The sequence below is a fragment of the Heteronotia binoei genome, chromosome 8, assembly GCF_032191835.1.
Source record: "Heteronotia binoei isolate CCM8104 ecotype False Entrance Well chromosome 8, APGP_CSIRO_Hbin_v1, whole genome shotgun sequence".
Lineage (NCBI taxonomy): Eukaryota > Metazoa > Chordata > Lepidosauria > Squamata > Gekkonidae > Heteronotia > Heteronotia binoei.
Genome location: NC_083230.1, coordinates 114412300 through 114438240, shown reverse-complemented (window position 1 = coordinate 114438240; position 25941 = coordinate 114412300). Strand labels below are relative to the sequence as shown.

General features: G+C 45.9%; 1 protein-coding gene across 1 annotated transcript; it reads left to right on the top strand.

The window, feature by feature from the left end:
- Positions 1-48: 48 nt before the first annotated feature.
- On the top strand, positions 49-25653 carry SPX (spexin hormone). The gene is made up of 7 exons (XM_060245937.1): positions 49-85; positions 7922-8108; positions 14319-14399; positions 15558-15615; positions 17707-17769; positions 19066-19149; positions 24136-25653. Exons 2-7 carry the CDS (start codon positions 8103-8105, stop codon positions 24192-24194), a joined length of 351 nt encoding a protein of 116 aa, XP_060101920.1. The 5' UTR covers positions 49-85; positions 7922-8102; the 3' UTR covers positions 24195-25653.
- The last annotated feature ends 288 nt before the right edge of the window (positions 25654-25941 follow it).

The window sequence follows — 25941 nt, the reverse complement described above, 5'->3', positions numbered from 1 at the left end:
ACCTGCAGGTTTCCATGTGCCTAATTAACTCATTACCTTCTTGCCCCTGCTTTCACCTCTGCAGATTGCCAGCTTTTCAAAAGAGGTATTTTAGCACTGTATCTTCTTTGGTTTTGTTTTTCTTTTAAAGTCAGGAGCAGGGGTGTGAACTCCAAAGGGTGTTCTTTAAAGGAACCACACATCTTTTAAATGCCTTCCCTCCATTTGGAAATAATGAAGGATAGGGGCACCTATGAAAGAAAGAAAGAAAGAAAGAAAGAAAGAAAGAAAGAAAGAAAGAAAGAAAGAAAGAAAGAAAGAAAGAAAGAAAGAAAGAAAGAAAGAAAGAAAGAAATGCAGCCCTTCTCTCTGAATCAGAAACTCAGAGCAGCTTACAATCTCCTTAATCTTCTTTCCCCACAACAGACACCCTGTGAGGTGGGTGGGACTGAGAGAGTTCTCCCAGAAGCTGCCCTTTCAAGGACAACTTCTAAGGAAGCTATGGCTGACCTGGCTTGGTGCCAGGGGGTGTGGCCTGATATGCAAATAAGCTCCTGCTGAGTTTTTTTCCCCCTACAAAAAAGCCCAGTGTGAAACAATGGTGATGTCAGGGGGTGTGGCCTAATATGCAAATGAGTTCCTGCTGGGCTTTTTCTACAAAAAGAAGCCCTGGTAGAAAGTTTCCAAGGTCTTTTGTGACCAGCAGGTGCAAGTGGAGGAGTGGGGGAATCAAACCTGGTTCTCCAAGATAAGAGTCCGCACACTTAACCATTATACCAAACTGAAGGAAAGAGGCATCACACATTGACCACCATTTAACAGCTACACTATTCCAGCACAATTAATGGACAATGGTCTCTCCATGAATTCTCAATTAATTGTGCTGGAATAGTGTGGCTGTTAAATGGTACTCTTTGATAAAGTGATCCATGAGAAACGGAATCAAAGGCTGGCATTCCTGTCAGAGGCTTACCATGATCCACATATGAATCTTTGAAACACTCCATTGGAACATTGTGAGGTTTCCCATTTGAAAATTTACTTACCTTGAAGAATTGTTTCAAGTTGGAACTTATATAATGTTGAAAGCAGGGCTTTTTTTTAGATCAGGAACGCAGTTCCTGCTGGCTTGGTGCCAGGGGGTGTGGCCTGATATGCAGATGAGCTCCTGCTGAGTTTTTTCCCCTACAAAAAAGCCCTGTGTGAAACAATGGTGATGTCAGGGGGTGTGGCCTAATATGCCAATGAGTTCCTGCTGGGCTTTTTCTAAAAAAAAAGCCCTGGTAGAAAGATTCCAAGGTCTTTTGTGACCACGTAAGTAAAGAAACCTGCATTTGTACCAGCAATGAGCCTGCAGGCACAGTGGGATGGTGCTTAATTGTCAAGACACATGGAGAACCAGAATGAAATTGACTTTGGAATTTGAGACTTTTTGAGATATTTGAGTTATAATCAGCATTGTGAGGTTTTGTACTTATTATACATTTGAGATCATCACAAATAGTATTTTTGCAAAGATAATCAAATCATTATTGTGAATTTTGTTCATTATTATTCCTTGGTGAAATTGTTGTTATTCTTCAGTTCTGAGGGACTCTTGGGAGTTCTGGCCATCACATTTAAAGGGACCACACACCATTTAAATGCCTTCCCTCTACTGGATAGGGGCACCTTCTTTTGGGGCTCATAGAACTGGACCCTCTGGTCCAATCCTTTTGAATCTTGGAGGGTGTTTTGAGGAGAGGCACCTGATGCTATGCTGCAAATGTGGTGCTTCTCCCTCAAAAAACAGCCCCCACAAAGCCTCAGATACTAGCAGATGAATTCACCATTATACCCTATGGGAATCGGTCTCCATAGGGAATAATTGAGTTATCAGCAGACATTTCCCTCCCCCGCTTTCTGTTGACCCTGAACCGGGGGGAGGGTCTCTAAACCAAGGGATCCCCTGCCCCCACCTGGGGATTGGCAACCCTACTCTAATCGAGGCACCTGAGGACTTTCTGCTGGTTTTGTATTGTTATATTGTATTTTATAATGCAAGAACTTTCTGCCTTCCAGAGAAGTGAAGACACCTGTACAGGTAGGTTTGCAAATCTCCCAATGGGTCCTGGTGATCTGCTATAAGACTTGATCTCCACACAACAGAGATCAGTTCCCCTGAAGATAAGAGCTACTTTAGAGGGCAGACTCTATGACATTGTACCCCCCTGAGGTCCTTCCCGGGGCTTTTTTATAGCAGGAACTCCTTTGCATATTAGGCCACACCCCTCTTGTGCAGCCAATCCTCCACAAGGCTCTTTGCACAGGGCCTACTGTAAGCTCTAGGAGGATTGGCTGCATCAGGGGTGTGTGGCCTAATATGCAAAGGAGTTCCTGCTACAAAGAAAGCCCTGTCTCCTCCCCAAACTCTACCCTCTCTATTTCGCTTCCCGGAGCTGGTAGCCCTATGAACAAGTCACCTTAGCTTAAGTTCGCCGTTTATTTTTGTACCTTTGTGTCCAACGAACAACAGTTTTGCACACTCCTTGACCGGGGCAATAGATGAAGGCGCATGACGCACTTAATCCTTAACTGAAAGGAAACCATGCTGTTTGTAGTGCTGGATTTTGTTCATGGCCCTCGAGGTTGTACCCTTATCCTTCCAAATTCACTGAGGCAGGAGAGAAGGTCACACCACTCTTTGGCCTTCAGGGGATGTGCCACTGCTTAAGTGAAGTCCGACGGAAAATTGGCACTCCAGCGGAGCTCTGGTGAGGATGCCAGCCTCCAGGTGGGACCTGGGGATCTCCTGGAATCATAGCCAAAGCTCTCTCGAAGCTTCACAGTGCTGTGAGCTGAAACTCTACCCCATGAACAAATAAAGCTAGTAGCGTTAAAGTTGAGTGCAAGTCTATGTTTGACTATCGCGTAAATTAGCTTTTGAGAAGATTACTTCCATAAGCTTGTATAATGCTCAGAATAAATTCTTTTAAATTATATTTAAACTAGATTTAAAGAATAATTTAAACATTAATAGAGAAAACAGAATCAAGTCAAATTTCGCCCTCACCTTTCAGCACACCTTTCCACCTGGCCTCCAGAGAACATGTTTACCCACCCCTTCTAGGGTTGCCAATCCCCAGGCGGGGGCAGGGGTTCCCCCAGTTTGGAGTCCCAGAGGGAAGGTAATGTCTGCCGGGCACTCCATTTTTCCCTACGCAGACCGATTCCCATAGGGCATAATGGAGAATTGATCTGGGGGTATCTGAGATTGTTTTTGAGGTAGAGGCATCAAATTTGCAACATGGTATCCAGTGCCTCTCCCCAAAATACCCTCCAAGTTTCAAAAGGATTGGACCAGTGGGTCCAATTCTATGAGCCCCAAAAGAAGGTGATCCTATCCATTATTTCCAATGGATGGAAGGCATTTAAAAGGTGTGCAGTCCCTTTAAATGTGATGACCGGAGCTCCCTTTTAAGTTCAATTATGCTTATCACAATCTTGCTCCTGGCTCCACCCTCCAAAGTCTCCTGGCTCCACCCACAAAATCCCCTGGCTCCACCCACAAAATCCCCCGATATTTCTTGAATTGGACTTGGAAATCCTAACAAGACAGGAAGGAAGGAAGGCAAATAGATGGGAGGAGGGAGAGGTGGAAAGAAAGCAACTTTAAATGCATCCTCCAAGCTGCTGACTGGCTTGGCTTGGAGAAGCGATTTTAAGAGAGAAATGCCTTCTCCAAGCTGGCTGACAGGGCGGTGGGGGCTTCAAGAGCCACACCGTATGTGTGAAAGAGCCACACGTGGCTTCTGAGCTGCAGTTTGGCCACCCCCAGGTTATACTCTTCTGTTGCCTCTTTTGTCCCCAAAGCCCGTCCCCCCTAAGCTCCACCCCCAAACCTCCAGGAACTTCTCAACCCAGAGCCAGCCAGCCAACATTCCGTGATGCTCACTAAATCAGCCCTGACTCATACTTTTGATCGCATTTGCGTCATCTGAGCAATCCAATGTTTAGTCACAAACTGGCCAAGAACTCCCCCCACCCCCCCCACCCCAAATAGTTGTGTTCTAGCAGTTGGGACTTTGTGATGGACAGCGTCAAGGTACACAGAGCACTGGCCTTTCCAAGCAAGCCTGGAGTTCCCTTTAACTAGAGGTCCTGCTGATGCCGTGATCTTCTCTTCCCAAGGGCGCCTTTAGGATATTGATTACATGACAGAATGCATCTCTCGTCCGTCCAGAGGGCGACCGGCAGGGAGGTGGATGGTTGACGTAAAGCGCTTTTAGACAACGGAACACATCCGTGAAGGGCTCAGAACAAAACATCAGAGGATCTTTCATTTCATTTGAAATGTTATAAATTTCATTATGGGGAGGGTCTATGGTTCAATGGTAGTCTCTGCTTAAGAACATAAGAGGAGCCATGTTGGATCAGGCCAATGGCCCATCCAGTCCAACACTCTGTGTCACACAGTGGCCAAAAAAACCCCAAGTGCTATCAGGAGGTCCACCAGTGGGGCAAGGATACTAGAAGCCCTCCCACTGTGCCCCCCCAAGCACCCAGAATACAGAGCATCACTGCCCCAGACAGAGTTCCATCAATATGCTGTGGCTAATAGCCACTGAGGGACCTCTGCTCCAGATGTTGATCCAATCCCCTCTTGAAGCTGTCTATACTTGTAGCCACCACCACCTCCTGTGGCAGTGAATTCCACGTGTTAATCACCCTTTGGGTGAAGAAGTACTTCTTTTTATCAGTTCTAACCCTACTGCCCAGCAATTTCATTGAATGACGATGAGTTCTTGTACTGTGACAAATGCAGAAAAATACTTCTTTCTCTCCCTTCTCTATCCCATGCATAATCTTGTAAACTTCTGTCATCACCCCTGAGTTGACGTTTCTCCAAGCTAAAGAGCCCCAAGCGTTTTAACCTTTCTTCATAAGGAAAGTGTTCCAACCCTTTCATTCAATGAAATTGCTGAGCAGTTGAATTAGAATGGATAAAAGGAAATACTTCTTCACCCAAAGGGTGATTAACACATGGAATTTACTGCCACAGGAGGTGGTGGTGACTGCAAGCATAGACAGCTTCAAGAGGGGATAAACATTTGAAGCAGAGGTCCATCAGTGACTATTAGCCACAGCGTATTGTTGGAACTCTGTCTGGGGCAAGTGATGCTCTGTACTTATGGTGCTTTGGGGGGCACAGTGGGAGGGCTTCTAGTGTCCTGGCCCCACTGGTGGACCTTCTGACGGCACTTAGGTTTTTTTTTGCCACTGTGTGACACAAAGTGTTGGACTGGATGGGCCACTGGCCTGATCCAACATGACTCCTCTTATGTTCTTAAGATGGCATACTAGATATGACCCAGCTGGGCTCTTCTTATAGTCCATAAAAGACAAGAATACAGAAAATATACACATTAGAGAAACTGAATAATAATTGCAACAACAACAATAAATGTAACAATGCAATAAGTTTTTCTGTTTCTATTATAAGTAAGTCAGCACAACACAATGATCCATAGCAGGAGTCATAAGGTAAGTAGACTTCAATTAGATTTTCCCCTTTCCATTTGTTTTCCCCCCTCAAAAATATAACAAAGTTTTATAATATTCGTTTTCTGGTAGTACACTTTGTTGAAAGAGATAATCCATGACTGGATACCATATTTTGATTTTAAAAATGTCTCGTTCTTTTGTTGACTGGTTAATATAAGAAGAAGATGATGATGATATTGGATTTATATCCGGCCCTCCACTTCAAATCTCAGCGTCTCAGAGCGGCTCACAATCTCCTTTACCTTCCTCCCCCACAACAGACACCCTGTGAGGTGGGTGGGGCTGAGAGGGCTCTTCCAGCAGCTGCCCTTTCAAGGACAACCTCTGCCAGAGCTATGGCTGACCCAAGGCCATGCCAGCAGGTGCAAGTGGAGGAGTGGGCAATCAAACCCAGTTCTCCCAGATAAGAGTCTGCGCACTTAACCACTACAACAAACTGGCTCAATAAGGATTTTCATCTTTTTTTCCTAGAATTAAGTGGTCCCATAGTTTCTTTCGCCATTGTGGTATAGGTGGCAATGTTTTGTCTTTCCAGTGATAACAAAATGTAGTCTTGTAAACTGCCTTGAATAAAGCAAAAAGATGATGATACTGAATTTATATCCTGCCCTCTACTCTGAATCTCAGAGTCTCAGAGCGGCTCACAATCTCCTTTATCTTCCTCCCCCACAACAGACACCCTGTGAGGTGGGTGGGGCTGAGAGGGCTCTCACAGCAGCTGCCCTTTCAAGGACAACCTTTGTCAGAGCTATGGCTGACCCAAGGCCATTCCAGCAGGTGCAAGTGGAGGAGTGGGGAATCAAACTCGGTTCTCCCAGATAAGAGTCTGCACACTTAACCACTACACCAAAGTGGGTCTCATGATGTGATATAAATGTTTTAACGAATAAATCAATATGTTATGGAACAAAGTCTTGAGTCCAGTTTAATTCTGCATATATCCTTTTGTGTGCAAGCAAAGGCACTTTTAAGACCAACAAAGTTTAATTCCGTGTATAATCTTCTGTGTGCATTCATGATTCTTCAGATACACTTCTGAAGAAGCGTTGTCAAGTCCAATTCAAGAAATATCTGGAGACTTTAGCGGTGGAGCCAGGAGACTTTGGGGGTGGGGCCAGGAGACGTTGGGGGTGGAGTCATGAGCAAGGTTGGAACAAGTACAATTGAACTCCAAAAGGAGTTCTGGCCATCACATTGAAAGGGACTGCACACCTTTTCAATGCCTTCCTTCTATTAGAAATAATGAAGGATAGAGACACCTTTGGGGGCTCATAGAATTGGCCCCCCTGGTCCAATCCTTTTGAAACTTGGAGGGTGATTTGAGGAAAGGCATCAGGTGCTATGCTGCAAATTTGGTACCTCTACCTCAAAGAACATCCCCCCCCCCGAGACCCAGACACCCGTGGATCAATTCCCCATTATTCCGTATTGGAATCGTTCTCCATAGGCAATAATAGAGTGCCCAGTAGACATTTCCCTCTCCCTCCCCCGCCTTCTGAAGCTTTCTAAAGCAGGGGAGGCCTCCAAACTGGGAAAGCGTCTGCCCCCTCCCTCTCTCCCTCCCTCCCTCTCTCTCTCTCTCTCACACACACACACACACACTTACTGGGTCTGGCTCCTCCACAACTTTACTTGCTCTGAAAACGAACGCAAAAGAAACGGAGGGTCTGCGCTCTGACGAAACTGCTGCTGACCCTTCCTTATGAAGCGCTTCCTGTTTCCTGCTCAGCTTTAAAGGAACACATTTTAAAAACGGACCTGTTTGCAGGTTTCTAAACCTGCCGGAGCTCTAGAAGTACATGGTGACTGTGGGGGGAAGCCTGTAAAACTGGGGGATCCCCCACTGGGGATTGGGAAGCCTAAGAAGTGTGCATACCCACAAAAGCTCATACCCAGAATTGGTCTTAGGGTTCCAGTCTCCAGGTGTGGCCTGGAGATCTGCTTTTACAGCTCCTCTGGAGAAAATGGCTGCTTTGAAGAGTAGACTCCATGACTGTGGTCCCTGCCCTCTTCAAACCCCACCCTCTCCCAGATCCACCCCCAAAGTCTCCAGGTATTTCCCAACACAAGCCTGGCAACCTTAATTGGTCTTCAAGGTGCCGCTGAACTCAAACTTTGTTTTATTGCTGCAGTCCCAACACGGTTACCCAGCCAAATACTCTGGGGGCAGCCAAAGGAAAATGCGCTACCCTGTTGCTAGATAAGCGTAAAGTTCCTCATTAGAACCTGCAATGGCTGTTGGTTTTGATACTTGGTCCTAAGGCTTGATGGCTTTATCTGGAAGCCTGAAGGGCGCTTGATGTCGATGCGTTTGCCTAACGCGGCACTGAGTGTAGATGTCAGAAGTGTCCATCCTCCGCCTGAAGGTCTCTGAATCCTCTTCCTCCCCCATCTCCAGGAGACGTCAACTGCTTCATGCCTTCTCATCCAAGGTTGACAAGAGGTCCCTTCAGAACGCTGGATTCTGCCTCTGAGGGGCGGGCACCGTTATGTAGAAGGCTTAAATAGGGATTCCTACACGACGGCCACACCATGTACCTGTAGCTACCAAACGCTTAGCACCAGCAAGAGAGCAGAGGATGAAGGTACGTTTATATTGCATTTGTGTCTTCTCTTTTTCTAGTTGAGGAAGGATGCTGCTTTGAGGAATTTCAGGGGCTGTTATACTTTATGTAGAAGGATTAAGTAGAAATGTAGCAATGATGGTTTTGTGTACAGTAAACGACAGAATAATAATATCTAAGCCTAGAAGCCCAGGGGGAAATCGATGGAAATCGCTTTTATTCCCAGGCTTAAAAGATCAATGCTATGGTAGTAATAAAATTAGTCTAGTTATATCCCCCAGTAAGCACATTTAAATATTTAAGTGAATAGGTCTGTGGTCAAATGATAAAGGATTTGCCAGAGAGCAAGAAAGAAGTTATGATTTCTTGAAATCTTATGAGAACTTCCTCACTTCCTATTATTTCTCTTTAAACCTGAATGCCAGCCGAATCTAATGAATAAATCTATGTTAGGTTTAAGCAATTGAATTAAAAGGTGGGAATGTTTAACAGAACTCTTTGCTTTGAATTAAAACAAGTGGGAAATAGGTGAAATATTGAGACTGAATTAAAGAGGACGACGATCGGATGTAAGAAGCAGTTCTCAGCTATTCATACTTTGGAAAGGCAGTTTAAGGCTGCAATCACACACATTAAATAATGCACTTTTCAACTGGATTTTGCCAGTCCACACAGTAAAATCCAGTTGGAAAGTGCATTGGATATGGATTGAAAGTGCGTTATTTAGTGTGCGTGGCCGTAGCCGAATAGTACGACAATCAACGGAGTTAAACTCTTCTAACACCACTGATGACAGTGGGCATAGTGAGGTGTAACTATGTTTAGGATTGTAGTGTAAGCATCATAGAATCATAGAGTTGGCAGGGACCTCTAGGGTCATCTAGTCCAACCCTCTGCACAATGCAGGAAAACATCGAACGGAGTGTGTCCTTGGCTCTATGTAGTTACTGCCATTCCAAGGCGGCCGGCCATTCTTTAAAAGCCTGCTTCATTGTCTCCATCATGAATCGATGAACCATTTAGTTATGATTAAACCTCTCACTGGGGCGAGGGCTGCCTTGTTTTGTGCCATCAAGTCACAACCGACTTCTGGTGACCGTGTGCAGGGTTTTCAAGGCAAAAGATGAACAGAGGTGATTTGCTATTGCCTGCCTCTGTGAAGCAATCTTGGGCTTCCTTGGTGGTCTCCCATCCCAGTCCTAGCCAGAGATGACCCAGCTTAGCTTCTGACTAGAGCTTTGTTTATGTAACTCTATAGAGTTCCATGCACTCTGATCCAGCCAGAGTTAAGCACTTTTAAGTCTCCTTGATTTCAGTGGAAGTCTTGAGTCCTATTTAAACCTCCTTGATTTCAGTGAAAGAGATGAGTCCCATGTGAGTCTCCTTGATTTCAGTGGAAGTCTTGAGCCCTATTTAAACCTCCTTGATTTCAGTGAAAGAGATGAGTCCCATGTAAGTCTCCTTGATTTCAGTGGAAGTCTTGAGCCCTATTTAAATCTCCTTGATTTCAGTGAAAGAGATGAGTCCCATGTAAGTCTCCTTGATTTCAGTGGAAGTCTTGATGCCTATTTAAATCTCCTTGATTTCAGTAAAAGAGATGAGTCCCATGTAAGTCTGCTTGATTTCAGTGGAAGTCTCGAGCCCTATTTAAACCTCCTTGATTTCAGTGAAAGAGATGCGTCCCATGTAAGTCTCCTTGATTTTAGTGGAAGTCTTGAGCCCTATTTAAATCTCCTTGATTTCAGTGGAAGATCTGAGAGCCACGTAAGTCTCCTTGATTTCAGTAAGAGTTCAGTAGCACCTTAAAGACTGACAAAATTTGTGGCAGAAGATGAGCTGTCCCTGCTCACTTCTTCAGATACAGCTGTATCTTTGTAGTTGATAGCGAATATCTTTGTAGCTGATAGCAAGCAGTGACTCCCAAAAGCTCCTGCTCTGCCACAAATTTTGTTACTCTTTACGGTGCTTCTGGACGCTTGCTCTTTTCTACTACTACAAACAGACTGACACGGCCACCCATCTGGATCTGTCCCCCTTGATTTTAGTGAAAGAGCTCAGCCTTGTGGTTTCAGTAGAAGAGATAAGAACCGTGTTGAAGATATGAGAGGCTGGATGGCCACCTGACCAGCAATGCTGATTCTGTGAACTTAGGCAGATCATGATAGGGAGGGCAGGAAGGGTCGCATCAGGGCTTAGTTCTCGTGGTTCCTTCCTACACGTCCAGGGAAATGCTGTTCGCCACTTTGGGGTCAGGCAGCAATTTTTCTCCTTGCCTATTTGGCCAGGGAATCTTGGAGGGCTTCCTTCCTTCCTTCCTTCCTTCCTTCCTTCCTTCCTTCCTTCCTTCCTTTCTTTCTTTCTTTCTTTCTTTCTTTCTTTCTTTCTTTCTTTCTTCTTTCTTTCTTTCTTTCTTTCTTCTTTCTTTCTTTCTTTCTTTCTTCTTATCTTCCTTCCTTCCATCTTTCTTCTTATCTTCCTTCCTTCCTTCCTCCCTTCCTTCCTCCCTTCCTTCCTTCCTTCCTTCCTTCCTTCCTTCCATCTCTCTTCTTATCTTCCTTCCTTCCTTCCTTCCTTCCTTCCTTTCTTTCTTTCTTTCTTTCTTTCTTTCTTTCTTTCTTTCTTTCTTTCTTTCTTTCTTTCTTTCTTTCTTTCTTTCTTTCTTCTTATCTTCCTTCCTTCCTTCCTTCCTTCCTTCCTTCCTTCATCTTTCTTCTTATCTTCCTTCCTTCCTTCCATCTTTCTTCTTATCTTCTTTCTTTCTTTCTTTCTTTCTTTCTTTCTTTCTTTCTTTCTTTCTTTCTTTCTTTCTTTCTTTCTTCTTATCTTCCTTCCTTCCTTCATCTTTCTTCTTATCTTCCTTCCTTCCATCTTTCTTCTTATCTTCCTTCCTTCCTTCCTTCCTCCCTTCCTTCCTCCCTCCCTTCCTTCCTTCCTTCCTTCCTTCTTCCCTTCCTTCCTTCCTTCCTTCCTTCCTTCCTTCCATCCATCTCTCTTCTTATCTTCCTTCCTTCCTTCCTTCCTTCCTTCCTTCCTTCCTTCCTTCCTTCCTTCCTTCCTTCCTTCTTATCTTCCTTCCTTCCTTCCTTCCTTCATCTTTCTTCTTATCTTCCTTCCTTCCTTCCATCTTTCTTCTTATCTTCCTTCCTTCCTTCCTCCCTCCCTTCCTTCCTTCCATCTCTCTTCTTATCTTCCTTCCTTCCTTCCATCTTTCTTCTTATCTTCCTTCTTTCTTTCTTTCTTTCTTTCTTTCTTTCTTTCTTTCTTTCTTTCTTTCTTTCTTTCTTTCTTTCTTCTTATCTTCCTTCCTTCCTTCATCTTTCTTCTTATCTTCCTTCCTTCCATCTTTCTTCTTATCTTCCTTCCTTCCTTCCTTCCTTCCTCCCTTCCTTCCTCCCTTCCTTCCTCCCTTCCTTCCTTCCTTCCTTCCATCTCTCTTCTTATCTTCCTTCCTTCCTTCCTTCCTTCCTTTCTTCCTTCCTTCCTTTCTTTCTTTCTTTCTTTCTTTCTTTCTTTCTTTCTTTCTTCTTATCTTCCTTCCTTCCTTCCTTCATCTTTCTTCTTATCTTCCTTCCTTCCTTCCATCTTTCTTCTTATCTTCCTTCCTTCCTTCCTTCCTTCCTCCCTCCCTCCCTTCCTTCCTTCCTTCCTTCCTTCCATCTCTCTTCTTATCTTCCTTCCTTCCTTCCTTCCTTCCTTCCTTCCTTCCTTCCTTCCTTCCTTCCTTCCATCTTTCTTCTTATCTTCCTTCTTTTCTTTCTTTCTTTCTTTCTTTCTTTCTTTCTTTCTTTCTTTCTTTCTTTCTTTCTTTCTTTCTTTCTTTCTTTCTTTCTTTCTTTCTTCTTATCTTCCTTCCTTCATCTTTCTTCTTATCTTCCTTCCTTCCTTCCATCTTTCTTCTTATCTTCCTTCCTTCCTTCCTTCCTCCCTTCCTCCCTCCCTTCCTTCCTTCCTTCCTTCCTTCCTTCCTTCCTTCCTTCCTTCCTTCCTTCCTATCTTCCTTCCATCTTTCTTATCTTCCTTCCTTTCTTCATCTTCCTTCCTTCCTTCATCTTTCTTCTTATCTTCCTTCCTTCCTTCCTTCCTTCCTTCCTTCCTTCCTTCCTTCCTTCCTTCCTTCCTTCCTTCCTTCCTTCCTTCCTTTCTTCTGAGCTTGGAGCAGGTGTCACTGGGAGAGTGTGTGTGAGGGGGAGGTATTTGTGAATTCCTGCATTGTGCAGGGGGCTGGACTAGATGACCTTGGAAGTCCCTTCCGACTCTATGATTCTATGTAAGTCTCCTTAATTTCAGCAAAAGACTTGAGCCCCATATAAGTCTCCCTGTTTCCAGTGGAAGAAATATCCCATGTAAACATCCTTGATTTCCACTCGGATTGCCAGCCCTGCCAGACATGAAAACTGGGGGACAGGAGGGTTCCGCCCCCCCAGCCACCAGCAGAGGATGTGGGGTTAGGGTTGTCAAATCCATATTGAGAAACTCTTGGAGATTTGGGGATGGAACCTGGGGAGGACAGAGACCTCAGTGGAGTATAGTGCCAGAGAGACCACTCTCCAGTTTGGTGTAGTGGTTAAGTGCATGGACTCTTATCCTAGAGAGCTCGGTTTGATTCCCACTCCTCCACTTGCAGCTGCTGGAATGGCCTTGGGTTAGCCATAGCTCTCGTAGGAGTTGTCCTTGAAAGGGCAGCTTCTGGGAGGGATCTCTCAGCCCTGTCTACCTCACAGGGTGTCTGTTGTGGGGGAGGAAGGTAAAGGAGGTTGAAAGCCACTCTGAGGCTCTAGAGTCCAGACTATTCCACACTAGACCTTTAATCTTGGTTCGGCCTTGATCCCAAACTGATTTTCTACACTAGAATTATAGAATCATAAACTCACAGAATTGGTTTCTATGATTCCATGATTCAAGTGTAGAATGTCAGTTCAGAGAGAAGGGCAGGGTAGAAATCTATGGTCTTCTTCTTCTGTTTTCTGAAGCTGACTGACCTAAGCATGCTAAATTGGTACTACGGTGTCCTCAAGGCTGGGCTACTCTCAGGGGTCATTTAGTAGAAAAAGAGGTGCTGGAGCTCATTAGCACAACTTATTTGCATATGCCAGACACACCCCCTGACATCACCGGAAGGTGGACTAAATGATATCAGCTGAACATCTACTTTAAAATGCTTCTTGAATTAGAATTGTCATAATAAAACCTTATTCCCATCGAGCGTTCCCTCTAAGCAGAGTTAATGTGAGCTACCTCACAGTTTTTTTAGCCTCCAACTCACACATTTTAGTCTTAGCTCAGCAAGGACGGCCCCAGAGCAAACTGATTTATGCAGTTGCTCACAAGTTTAATGCCAGTAGGCAGGGGTCATTTTGTAGAAAAATAGGTGGTGGAGCTCATTAGTATATGCCAGTCCCCACCCCAGCCAAAAGCAAGCCGACACAAGAAAGGAGAGCCCTGGGCGAGCGAGGCCTGCTTGGGCTGGCTAGGAATCCCGCCAGCCCAAGCAGGCCTCACTCACCTGGGGCTCTCCTTGGCTGCTCCCGCAGTCAAAAGGCCAGCAAGACACCCATCGCCCAAAATCAAATAAGAAGTGGAGAAAAGGTGGCGTGGGCTTCTCCAGGGGTTAATGAGGGCTGCTGGCGGTGTGGCAAAGCCCCTGGTGGCTGGCTGGCTGCCTGCTCTCCTCATCCAGGGATTGCTATGCAGCTGCACCTCCTATTCAATGGACAAGGTAGGTTGGGAGGAGGAGGGGGGCATCAGAAAGGTTCAGGAGCAGTGCTCCTGTGAGCTCCTGCTGAATGCAAGGCCTGCCAGTTGCTCACAAAGTAGAATTTTTGCTCACAAGACTCCACAGCTTAGAGGGAGTATTGTCCTATCATACTTTTAAAATTACTTTCTCCTATGTGTCCTCAGTGGCATGATGAAGATTTCCATCTGTCTGCTTGATATATTTTGGTTATTTTTCCTTTTTTTTTGTTTGTGTGGGGAAAAATATTAGCAAGTTTGTCGAATCTTAAGAGTTCAACAAAATTCTCACAGGGGATTTGAACAAGGAGCCCAGAAGCAAGTATTGGGGTGCGGGGTGGGGTGTAAGAAAGAAAGAGCACAATAAAATGTAGAGCTTCTGGAGCACCGCTCCTGTGAGCTCCTGTCCAAAATGTGGCCTGACTTCTATAATACACTGTGTGTGGGGCTGCCCTTGAAGACAATCCTCGTTAAGCCCTTCTGGACGTTTTTCTCTTTCAGGGGCTCCACCGAGGGACAGCCACAGCTCTGGCCTTGTTGCTCTCAGCTTCTTTCGTCTCTTTCTCCTGGAGCGCTCCTCAGGTAAGAGCGCACTGGGCACTCATAGGATCCTAGGGTTCTCAAGTCCCCCGCTACCTCTGGCAGCGATTTGGGAAGGGAAAACTCTATGGTACCTATTATACCATAGAGTTTTCCCTCCCAAATCGCTAGAGCATCCAGGAAAACCATAGAGTTTTCCCAGAAACACCCAGAGCGGCCAGCAAGTAATGTCGCCGGCACGATCACGTCACTTCCGGGTGACGTTCTCACACCAGCAACGTCAGGGGAGGTTCCCCCCGCCGGCCAAATGTGGGCTGATGGGTTGGGAACCTCCAGGGTGGGAGAACCCTAGGCTTGCCAATCCCCAGGTCCCAGCGGGGGTTCTTCCGCTTTCCCAGGCTGCTTCCCGCCCCCAGTCAGCTGGCCAGCGGGGGAAGCCCCGCCCCCAAAGCCACCATGTGACTATCCCCCTCCGGAGGCTCCAGTCTCCGCTTAGAAAGGCTTCCTCTTGGGATGGTGTCTGTGTTACTTTTAAGAAGTTGGCTGCAACTCGTGAGTAGGCTTTTGCTTTTGACATGTACTGGCTGCAACTCGTGACTCACTTCAGAGTCGCCAAAAATGGGGGGCGGAGAGGAGAACGTCTGCTGAGCACTTCATTATTCCCTATGTGGAGATCGATTCTCATAGGGTATAATGGGGAATTGATCTGGAGGTTTCAGGGGCTCTGGGGGAGCTGTTTTTTGAGGTAGAGGCACTGAATTTTCAGTATAGTATCTAGTGCCTCTCCCCAAAGTACCCCCCAAGTTTCAAAACAATTGAACCAGGGGGTCCAATTCTATGAGCCCCAAAAGAAGGTGCCCCTATCCTTCATTATTTCCTATGGAAGGGAGACATTTAAAAAGATGTGCTGTCCCTTTAAATGTGATGGCCAGAACTCCCTTAGAATTTAATTATGCTTGTCACACCCTTGCTCCTGGCTCCGCCTCGATGTCTCCTGGCTCCACCCCCAAAGTCTCCTGGCTCCACCCCCAAAGTCCCCAGATCTTGAATTGGACTTGGCAACCCTAGAGAACCCCCTCCCGGCCTGGGATCCTGGCAGCCCTGTAGGATCCACTGCAGAGCACAACATGAATTCTCCATGCACAACAGGCCTCTAGGGGCACTCTAAGTTACATTCTTTTTTCCTCTGTTTGGGTGAAGGGTCACTTCCAAAGAAGAAACTGGACTCCCCAGGCCATGCTGTATTTAAAAGGCGCACGTAAGTCTCACTACTGGTTTCTCCCCGGGAGTTGTTCCAAGTGGGAAGGGTTGCCAACCTTGGCCTAGGAAATTCCTGGTGATGGGGGGGGGGGGAGTTTGCAGAGGGGGCAAGTTGGAGGAGGGGTTTCACATAGAATCTGTGGTCTACCAGAGAGTCTGCCTTTGGAAGCTGCCATTTTCTCCAGGGGAAGCAATGTCCGGCCAAACTTGCTTGAGGTAAGAGCCACACAGAATAAACATCAGATAAAGGAAGGGAGGGAGGGAGGGAGGAAGGAAGGCAAACGGAGGGAGGGAGATGGAGGTGGAAAGGAAGCAATTTTAACTTTAAATGCATTCTCTTGGGGAAGTGATTTAAAGAGAGAAATGCCTTCTCCAAGCTGGCCAGCAGGGTGGTGGGGGCATCAAGAGCCATATAATATGTTTGAAAGAGCCACAGTTTGGACACCCCTAAACTGGAGATAAGTTTATTTATTTATTAATTTCCGTAAATTTATATTCCGTCCTTTCCCGTGATGGGCTCAGGGCAGATTCCAACATAAGAAAACCATTAAAACCAACAATAAAACATCAGAACAATTAAACAATTAAAACAACAGATCAGAATTAATTTAGGACAGCCTGGATGGTGTGAGCACATATAAGTTGTGGTCTACTGTGCAAATAGAGCAAAACTCTATGGTAAAATCAGCCTCAAACCATAGAGCAGGGGTGTCGAACTCATTTGTCTTGAGGGCCAGATCTGACATAAATGAGACCTTGTCGGGCCGGGCCTTGTCTGGTTGGGCTGTGTGTATAGCGATTTAAGCTTAGGTAGCAGAGATATAAATTTATAAAGAACACAGACAAACACAAATGTTTTTTAAAAAACTAAAAACATGCTTAAAACGTTAGCGCTCACTGGTCTTAAAGGTGCTTTCTTTGTATTTCTCCCAGGGGATCTGGGGAACTGGGCAAAGGAAGCTCTGGCTCTTTCCTTCCTTCTCCAGGGACTGGGGGCAGGAGCCTCAGTCAATAGAAGGAAGAGAGGCTTGGCTCAGTACCTCTGCTGTGCAATTGAGAGAGCTTGGCAAACCAAGCTATTCCTCCCCCCTTCCTCCCCTAGGGAGGAGCCTCAGCCAATGGAGAAAATAGAGGTTTTGCTCTGTAGCTCCTGTGCAATTGAGCAAGCCTTGCAAAGCAAGCTGTTACGCAGAAGGAAGCAAGAAAGAGGGAGAAGGAAGTAGATAACAGCCAGTCGCTTGGGGGCCTGATAGGAGCTCTCTGGGGGCCTTATTCGGCCCCTGAACTGCATGTTTGACACCCCTGCCATAGAGTGTTGCCCCAAAAGCAGAGTATCACCCCTCAATGTCACTAATGTGCCTACATCACTTCTGGGTGACATAGGCACATTGGGTTTATTTCCAGTGATGTCACTGTTTGGGAAAGGGATTTCAGATGTTTGAGAAGCCTCCTCCAGCGTGCTCTTCAAAGAACTTAGAAGAAGCCTGGGCCCTGTCAAAGCGGGTAGGGCCAAACCTCATTGCAGTGCTCCTTTGATCACGTGGGGGGGGGTGCTGCAGAGGGCGGGCAGGTGGCAGTGGTGACGGGGGGGGCGGCAGGCAGGCAGGGAGCCTACATGGGGCACCAGGCACCCTAGGGCCGGTACTGGATATAATTGCCTCTCGTTTTGCTTTGATTTTGAAATCATAGACGGCTCAATCCAGGGGAGGCCAAACTGTGGCTCTTTCACACACATTGTGTGGCTCTCAACGCCCCCACCACCCCGTCAGCCACCTTGGAGATGGCATTTCTCTCTTTAAATCACTTTGCCAAGCCAGCCAGTAGCTTGGAGAATGCATTTAAAGTTGCTTTCTTTCCACCTCTCCCTCTCCCATCTGTTGGTGTTCCTTCTTTCCTGTGGCTCTCAGACATCTGACCTTCATGTCTTGGCAGCTCTCAGTCATCGGACATTTAGCCTATGTGGCTCTTACATTAAGCAAGTTTGGCTACCCCGGCTCAAACTCTTCCATGGCATAATGTTACTGTCAGGATTTTGCAAGTGTCGTGCATGATGCGATACTCATTTTAGCTGCATGTCATTGCATTTCAGAGGGTCGTCGGTTCATCTCAGAGGAGAGCCAAAGGAAGGATCTGTATGATAGGTTGCAGCTAGGTAAGTGGGGGTCTATGAAACAACTGGAGATGGGGTTATGTCATCAATGGCTAAGTAGAGCTTCCATGTTCCAAGGCAATGTACCTCTGTATACAAGTTGCTGAGATGCAGTGGCAAAGCCTTCTGTTTTTTGGAACTGACTGATTTAAGCATGATAAATCAGCACTATGGTGTCCTCAAGGCTAGACTACTACACTCTGTGTTGGGGCTGCCCTTGAGGACAACATGGAAGCCACAACTGGCGCGTGCGGTCCTTGCTTGTAAGCCTTCCAGAGTCACAGTGTGAAACAGGATGCTGAACCAGGTGGAATAAGCTGCTCTCATGCTCTTTATTTCATGTCCTATTTATTTATTTTTAAAATAAAAACAGTTAATATTAAAACCCATAAACCTGATTTTAAAAGGCACATAGTTTCAAAATTCTCTTTTGAGACTTACTATTCAGATGTCTCCATGTGCCTTGGCGGTCTGCTCATTATTATCAGGAATCTGCTTCCCCTTGCGTTACAGTGGAAACATACTTCAAAAATTATTATTATTATTTTAGTTGATTAACACTAGTAGGCTGTGATATCAAGCACAGACCTAGTGGTTGGAATGGAAATTGTACCAATTTATAATGGTGTTGTTTTGCCAATTTAGCGGCCCTGTTGCGCAGAGTGGTAAAGTAGCAGTATTCTCTGCTACTCTCTGCTCATGACCTGATCTGTACTCTCTGCTCACGACCTGAGTTCGATCCCAGTGAAAGCTGGATTCAGGTAGCCGGCCCAAGATTGACTCAGCCTTCCATCCTTCCGAGATCGGTCAAATGACTACCCAGCTTGCTGGGGGGAAAGTGTAAAAGACTGGGGAAGGCAATGGCAAACCACCCCATAAAAAGTCTGCCATGAAAACGTTGTAAAAGCAACGTCACCCCAGAGTCGGAAACAACTGGTGCTTGCACAGGGGACCTCTCCTTTCCATTCTTTGCCAATTTAATTTTTTAAAAAATGTATCAACTGTGGTAATCAGTTAAAGGCTGACAACCAAAGCTGCAATGACTAAAGCTGCAATGGTCTGGGCTTGTAGAATCAAAGGCCACTCCATAGGCACAAAATTTATCTGTATGAACTTCAACAAGACTGAGGCAATCTGATTGGGAGTTCTCCTCATGTCTAGCTGAGGGACCTGAGAAAAATAAGTTTACCTCCCGAGACCTTTTGTGCTGAAGTTCGCAGCATATGCAGTATTGGCTTGTTGCCTTTATCTAGTGTTTGTGACAAGAACCAAGCTGGTGGCTTCTTTTTGTCTTTGCAGAAACCCGCAGCACAAACACAAACCCTTTAACCCTTCCTGAAGCGGCAGCCTTATTTCTTTCCTCTCTCCGGAAAGCACAAGAAGGTAAGAACGCAGTTGGCTCCAGGTCTGGCGCGTGGGGTTCTGCCTCAGGCGCGCGCCCTCCCCCAGTTCATTTTTTGTGAGCCTGCGCAGCTTGATGCCATCACCAAGATGTGACGTCCTCATGCCGGCGCTCAGTGCATCTCCTAAGCAGCCCTTGCCACGTTGGGCAGATGCTGCGGAGGAGAGGCGCTGTTTTTCCTTGGCTTTAAGGCAGGGGTTCCCAACCCCCAGGCCATGGACCAGTCCTGGACCGTGGCCTGTTAGCAACCGGGCCATGAGTTGTATAATTATTTCATTATATATTACAGTGTAGTAGTAGTAGTAATAATAATAATAATAATAATAATAAAAAGAAGACATTGGATTTATAGCCTGCCCTCCACTCCGAATTTCAGAGTCTCAGAGCGGCTCACAATCTCTTTTACCTTCCTTTCTTACAACAGGCAACCTGTGAGGTGAGAGAGCTCTCCCCCAGAAGCTGCCCTTTCAAGGACAGCTCTGCGAGAGCTGTGGCAGACCCAAGGCCATTCCAGCAGCTGCAAGTGGAGTAGTGGGGAATCAAACCCGGTTCTCCCAGATAAGAGTCCGCACACTTAACCACCACACCAAACTAATATATTTCTATTAGTTTGGTGTGGTGGTTAAATGTGTGGACTCTTAAGTGCACAATTTTATCATCCCAGAACCATCCCCCCAACCCTGGTCTGTGGAAAAATTGTCTTCCACAAAACTGGTCCCTAGTGCCAAAAAGGTTGGGGACCTCTGCTTTAAGGGGTGGGGGAGCCCCCCCCCCTTAAAGCCAAGGAAAAACAGTTGGCACTTCCCCTCAGCAGCGCTCGTCTAATTTGGAGGGTGGTGCAGACAGGAAGCGAGGCTCGGGGATGGCGCAAGCGGGAAGAGATGGCCGTCCCCTGCCCCTGCTGGGAGCTGGCACCCTAGGCATTTGTCTAATTTGCCTACTCCCACATGCCGGACCTGGTTGGCTCCTCTTCTTCCTGCGGTATTTTATTGTAGATGCAAAAGAGCTGGTACTTTAAGAGCTGGCACTTTCACGGACAAGGCTGGCCCTGCCACTAGGCAAATTAGGTGATCGCCTAGGGGGCTAGCCTTCTGGGGGTGCCAAATTGGTGCTCCCCCCTATGACTTGGTCAGGTTATCAGTGCAGTGGGGGCGACAGAAGTTAGCCTGCCTAGGATGCCAGACAGTGGAAGGTGGAGCCTTCCTGTGGAAGGTGGAGCCTTCCTTCCTCTGGTATGGGAATGGAATGTTTGTCTTTTCACTGGTGCAAATTATAATGAAATTAAATTGCCTGTCAGTAATTCGGCTGACCTAGTCCAGGAGCCCAGTGATTCTTATATGAAGCTACTGTATATCTTGTTAGGCTATTGGGAGGGACGGTGGCTCAGTGGTAGAGCATCTGCTTGGGAAGCAGAAGGTCCCAGGTTCAATCCCTGGCATCTCCAAAAAAGGGTCCAGGCAAATAGGTGTGAAAAACCTCAGCTTGAGACCCTGGAGAGCCGCTGCCAGTCTGAGAAGACAATACTGACTTTGATGGACCGAGGGTCTGATTCAGTATAAGGCAGCTTCATATGTTCATATGTAACTCTAGAGGACGGTAGATTTATACCCCACCCTTCTCTCTGAATCAGTCTCAGAGGGGCTCACAATCTCCTTTACCTTCTTCCCCCGCAACAGACACCCTGTGAGGTGGGTGGGACTGAGAGAGCTCTCCCAGAAGGGCAGCTCTGCAATAGCTATGGCTGACTTAAAGCCATTCCAGCAGCTTCAAGTGGAAGAGTGGGGGATCAAACCCGGATCTCCCAGATAAGAGTCCGTGCATTTAACCACTATTCCAAACTGGCTCTTTGAGAGCGGCTCTCAGAGTGGTAAAGCTGTAGTCTTGCAGTCCAAGCTCTGCTCACAACCTGAGTTCAGTCCTGGCAGAAACTGGGTTCAGGTAGCCGGCTCAAGGTTAACTCAGCCTTCAATCCTTCTGAGGTCAGTAAAACAAGCACCCAGCTTGCTGGGGGTGAAGTGTAGATGACTGGGGAAAGCAATGTCAAGCCACCCCATAACAAAAAATCTGCCAAGAAAATGTCATGATGTGACATCACTTCATGGGTCAATAATGACTCAGTACTTGCACTGGAGACTAACTTTACCTTTACATGTATCTAAGTCCTGTTTACTCCAGTGGGCTTTAGTCTTTCCAGAACTGGGATACGACCCAATTAGAGACCAACAATATTTTCAGGGTATGAACTGTGGAGAATCAAAGCTCCGTATGTCAGATACTTATCTCAAAAGCTCATACCCCAAAAATCTTGCTGGCCTCTAAGGTGCTACTTTCGGTTCCCAGTTGAGGCCGAAAAGCCAGTGGGGAACTTACCGGGAGGCTCCGGGAGAGGGGATGGAAGAGGCATGGCAGAACTCCGAAGCAAGAAGCATGACGGAACTCTGAAGACCCTAGAGGTTGTCCGATTTAAAGGGACTACATTCCTTTTAAATAGAATCAATGGAGGAGAAGAAGAAGACTGCAGATTTATACCCTGCCCTTCTCTCTGAATCAGAGACTCAGAGCGGCTTACAATCTCCTATATCTTCTCCCCCCACAACAGACACCCTGTGAGGTGGGTGGGGCTAAGAGAGCCCTCCCAGAAGCTGTCCTTTCAAGGACAACTGAGGGGAGAGGTTGAGGAGAGGCACCAGCAGCACCACTGAATAGGCTACTTTTGATGGTGTTACCTCACATCCAGTGATAGATACTCTGCACCAGAGAACCATAAAGGTGAATATTCTGATGTCTGGGTGAAGTCTTCAGGACTATCCATCTATGACTTCATATAATTTTAAGTAACCACACATCATAGAAGAAGCAACACCTGGCTTTCTATCATTTTATTTCTGGATGTGTGGCTTTGTGCATTTTATATATTGACCACTGAGGAAGACCTTTAGGGCAGCCAGATGAAACTTTGTAAGAACATAAGAGAAGCCATGTTAGATCAGGCCAATGGCCCATCCAGTCCAACACTCTGTGTCACATAAGAACATAAGAGAAGCCATGTTGGATCAGGCCAGTGGCCCATCCAGTCCAACACTCTGTGTCACAGAAGAACATAAGAGAAGCCCTGTTGGATCAGGCCAGTGGCCCATCCAGTCCAACACTCTGTGTCACAGAAGAACATAAGAGAAGCCCTGTTGGATCAGGCCAATGGCTCATCCAGTCCAACACTCTGTGTCACATAAGAACATAAGAGAAGCCATGTTGGATCAGGCCAATGGCCCATCCAGTCTAACACTCTGTGTCACACAGTGGCCAACAAAAATTATACACACACACACACACACACACATTGTGGCTAATAGCCACTGATGGACCTCTGCTCCATATTTTTATCTAAACCCCTCTTGAAGGTGGCTATGCTTGTGGCCGCCACCACCTCCTGTGGCAGTGAATTCCACATGTTAATCACCCTTTGGGTGAAGAAGGACTTCCTTTTATCCGTTTTAACCTGTCTGCTCAGCAATTTCATCGAATGCCCACGAGTTCTTGTATTGTGGGAAAGGGAGAAAAGGACTTCTTTCTCTACTTTCTCCATCCCATGCATAATCTTGTAAACCTCTATCATGTCACCCCGCAGTCGACGTTTCTCCAAGCTAAAGAGTCCCAAGCGTTTCAACCTTTCTTCATAGGGAAAGTGTTCCAGCCCTTTAATCATTCTAGTTGCCCTTTTCTGGACTTTCTCCAATGCTATAATATCCTTTTTGAGGTGCGGCGACCAGAACTGCACACGGTACTCCAAATGAGACCGCACCATCGATTTATACAGGGGCATTGTGATACTGGCTGATTTGTTTTCAATGCCCTTCCTAATAATTCCCAGCATGGCGTTGGCCTTGTAGAGGCCCCTAGGCGGTTGAAATCTTGGGGGGCCCTTTGAAAATTATATGTTAATAAATTTTTAATTTTCCCAACCAACAATTTTAATAAACCAATTTTATTACACAAAACAAACTTTAACAACCAGGGAAAGCCAGAGGAAAAAGCCAGCCCGGGGCCCTTAAAGGTGTGGGGGCTCATAGGCCGGTGCCTACTTGGCCTATTTGTTAATCCAGCCCTGCCTTAGGGGCCGAAATGCGTATGGTTATTGTGGCGATTGGAAGTCCATCAAATGTATATGTGAACTTGTATATGGTTTTTAAATTTTATGCAGTCTGCTATTCACACGATATTTTTTACAATTCATTTTTTGTGTATGTTTTATAGTAGATGTTACGCATTTTATGAATTGTGTTATAGGCAGCTTGACCTATAACACAATTCATAAAATTGGAATTGGAAGTGGAATTGTTTTCTGTGGCCCCAGAAGGTCCGACCAGAACCAATGGGTTGAAATTAAATCAAAAGAGTTTCCGGCTCAACATTAGGAAGAACTTCCTGACTGTTAGAGCGATTCCTCAGTGGAACGGCTTCCTCAGGAGGTGGTGGGCTCTCCTTCCTCGGAGGTTTTTCAACAGAGGCTAGATAGCCATCTGACAGGAATGAAGATCCTGTGAATTTAGGGGGAAGTGTTTGTGAGTTTCCTGCATTGTGCAGGGGGTTGGACTAGATGACCTTGGAGGTTTTTAAACAGAGGCTAGATGGCCATCTGACTGCAATGAGGATCCTGTGAATTTAGGGGGAGGTATTTGTGAGTTTCCTTTACTGTGCAGGGGGTTGGATTAGATGACCCTGAAGGTCCTATCCAACTCTATGATTCTATGACCCTCTATTACACTGTTTAGATTTGAGTTGAGTTTTTTCCCTTTCCCCCTTCTTTTGTTTTTTCTCCACCACAGCGAGTAGCCACTGGCAAACCTGTCTTCCGTGAAGCTATCTAACCTCCTGTTAATGTGGCACCTACGTTCACTCATAGCACTCTACTTGGTTCTTTCTGCAGCTTCCATGAATGTGATATCCTTTTGTCTGTTCTTTTTTTTCAGATGGAGACGACACCAATGAGAATCCTGGATACATCGGGGATGGCCTAGTAAACTGGTGAAAAGCTGTCAGCGTTGGATAGAAACGACCCTACATTAGATGTACTTGAACATATTTTCTTGTCTATCTAAGAGAAAAACTCAACGATTCCCATTTATCGGCTCAGTCCTTGCACCTCGGCTGCCCCGTTGTGTCTTCTTACCACAACATACCTGGCAATTTGAATGCACTATGTTAATGAATTGCTGCCGTTAGCTTCCAAAGTTATTTTGCATACACTTAACTACAGCACTAAACTCACGTCCATCACAGACATTTATGTTCTCTTTGGCTTTGCAAACCTACTGAGGTAAACGACAAAACTTCCCAACCACTGTGCATGCATTGGTAGGTAACAGATCTGGAGGAGTCAGCTGCAAAGTTAGTCTGTTCCTGCAAAATAGTAAAGAGGCTTGGCTTGGAGAAGTGATTTAAAAAGAGAAATGGCTTCTCCAAGCTGGCCGACGGGGTGGTGGGGACTTCGAGAGCCACACAATATGAGTGAAAGAGCCACATGTGGCTCCCGAGTCACAGTTTGGCCACCCCTGCTCTTTACTATTTTAGTAAGTTCCCAAAGTTTTGATCTCTGATAATATGAAGCCCAAAGAAACTGCTGCAACAAAATTAGGCCCAATCTCCAGTTAGTCTTTTTCCCTCCAATACTAGGAAGTTTTGGGTGGCTGGGGGCATATTTCAGCTACAAACATACAGCTATTTTTAAAGCATAAGTTTAGCTGTTATCAAGGCTTTTTTGTAGCAGGAACTCCTTTGCATATTAGGCCACACCCCCTGAGGTAGCCAATCCTCCTGGAGCTTACAGTACGCCCTGTATTAAGAGCCCTGTAAGCTCTTGGCTGCATCAGGGGTGTGTGGCCTAATATGCAAAGGAGTTCCTGGTACAAAAAAGCCCTGGCTGTTACGGTTAATCCCAAAGAATCTTGGGAACTGTAGCTGAATGGGGGTACTGAGAATTCACTGCTAGAGATCCCTGTTGTAGAATTATAGTTCTCAGAGTGTCCCGAGGTGAACGAATCCCCTCAGCAACTCTAAAGGCCTGTTTTTACGTGTATTTGTAACAGAGATCCGACGTCATTCTTTCTTGAAAGACAAAAGTGCTGGAAGTGAGCTGCTTAATTCTTTCTCCACCTTTCCTACGCCCTAGACTCGGTTCTCCTTGTAATGATGTTCCCTTTGTGAGAAGCTAGTGGTTTTTCCACATTTTCATTTTCTGCACCTCTGTGTTTCCATTGCTCAGGTTTTTTCTCCTGTTCTGCATATGTTTTGCTCCCTCTAGTGGCCACTTCATTATTACATCGCGGTATATCTGGTGTATCTTGCAGATTTAAACTACAGGTTTTTAATGCAGGATAGAAAGTGACGTAAAATTGAATCCACTACTAGCGGAAGCAAAAGAGATAATAACTAAGCAGAATTGTATCTGTTCAGTAAACTGTTCATTAAAAATGATATTTTACATAAAATTTGAGTCATTGCCAAATACACATTTAAAAAAAAATATGATCAAACTAGGATCTGTTTTGATCCTGATAACACATTAGGAAAGTTATTTTCAGGCATTGAAGGTAGGGTTCCCAACTTCAGACTACGAAATTCCTGAAGATTTGGGGGTACAGCCTAGGGAGGGCAGGGTTCGGCAAGACAAAAACCATGGAATTTCTGGATCCTTTTGCTCTCTTTTCTAATTGGCATTGACCGGTTTTTTTTGCTTATTCTCCAACTGAGGGCAAGAGCAGCACATGCTATACCAG

Bases quoted from the DNA above. Each gene is read 5' to 3' on its own strand.
- SPX (XM_060245937.1), top strand. The intron at 15,616-17,706 runs GTAAGTCTCACT...ATTGCATTTCAG, and splicing joins GCTGTATTTAAAAGGCGCAC to AGGGTCGTCGGTTCATCTCA. The intron at 19,150-24,135 runs GTAAGAACGCAG...CTTTTTTTTCAG, and splicing joins TCTCCGGAAAGCACAAGAAG to ATGGAGACGACACCAATGAG.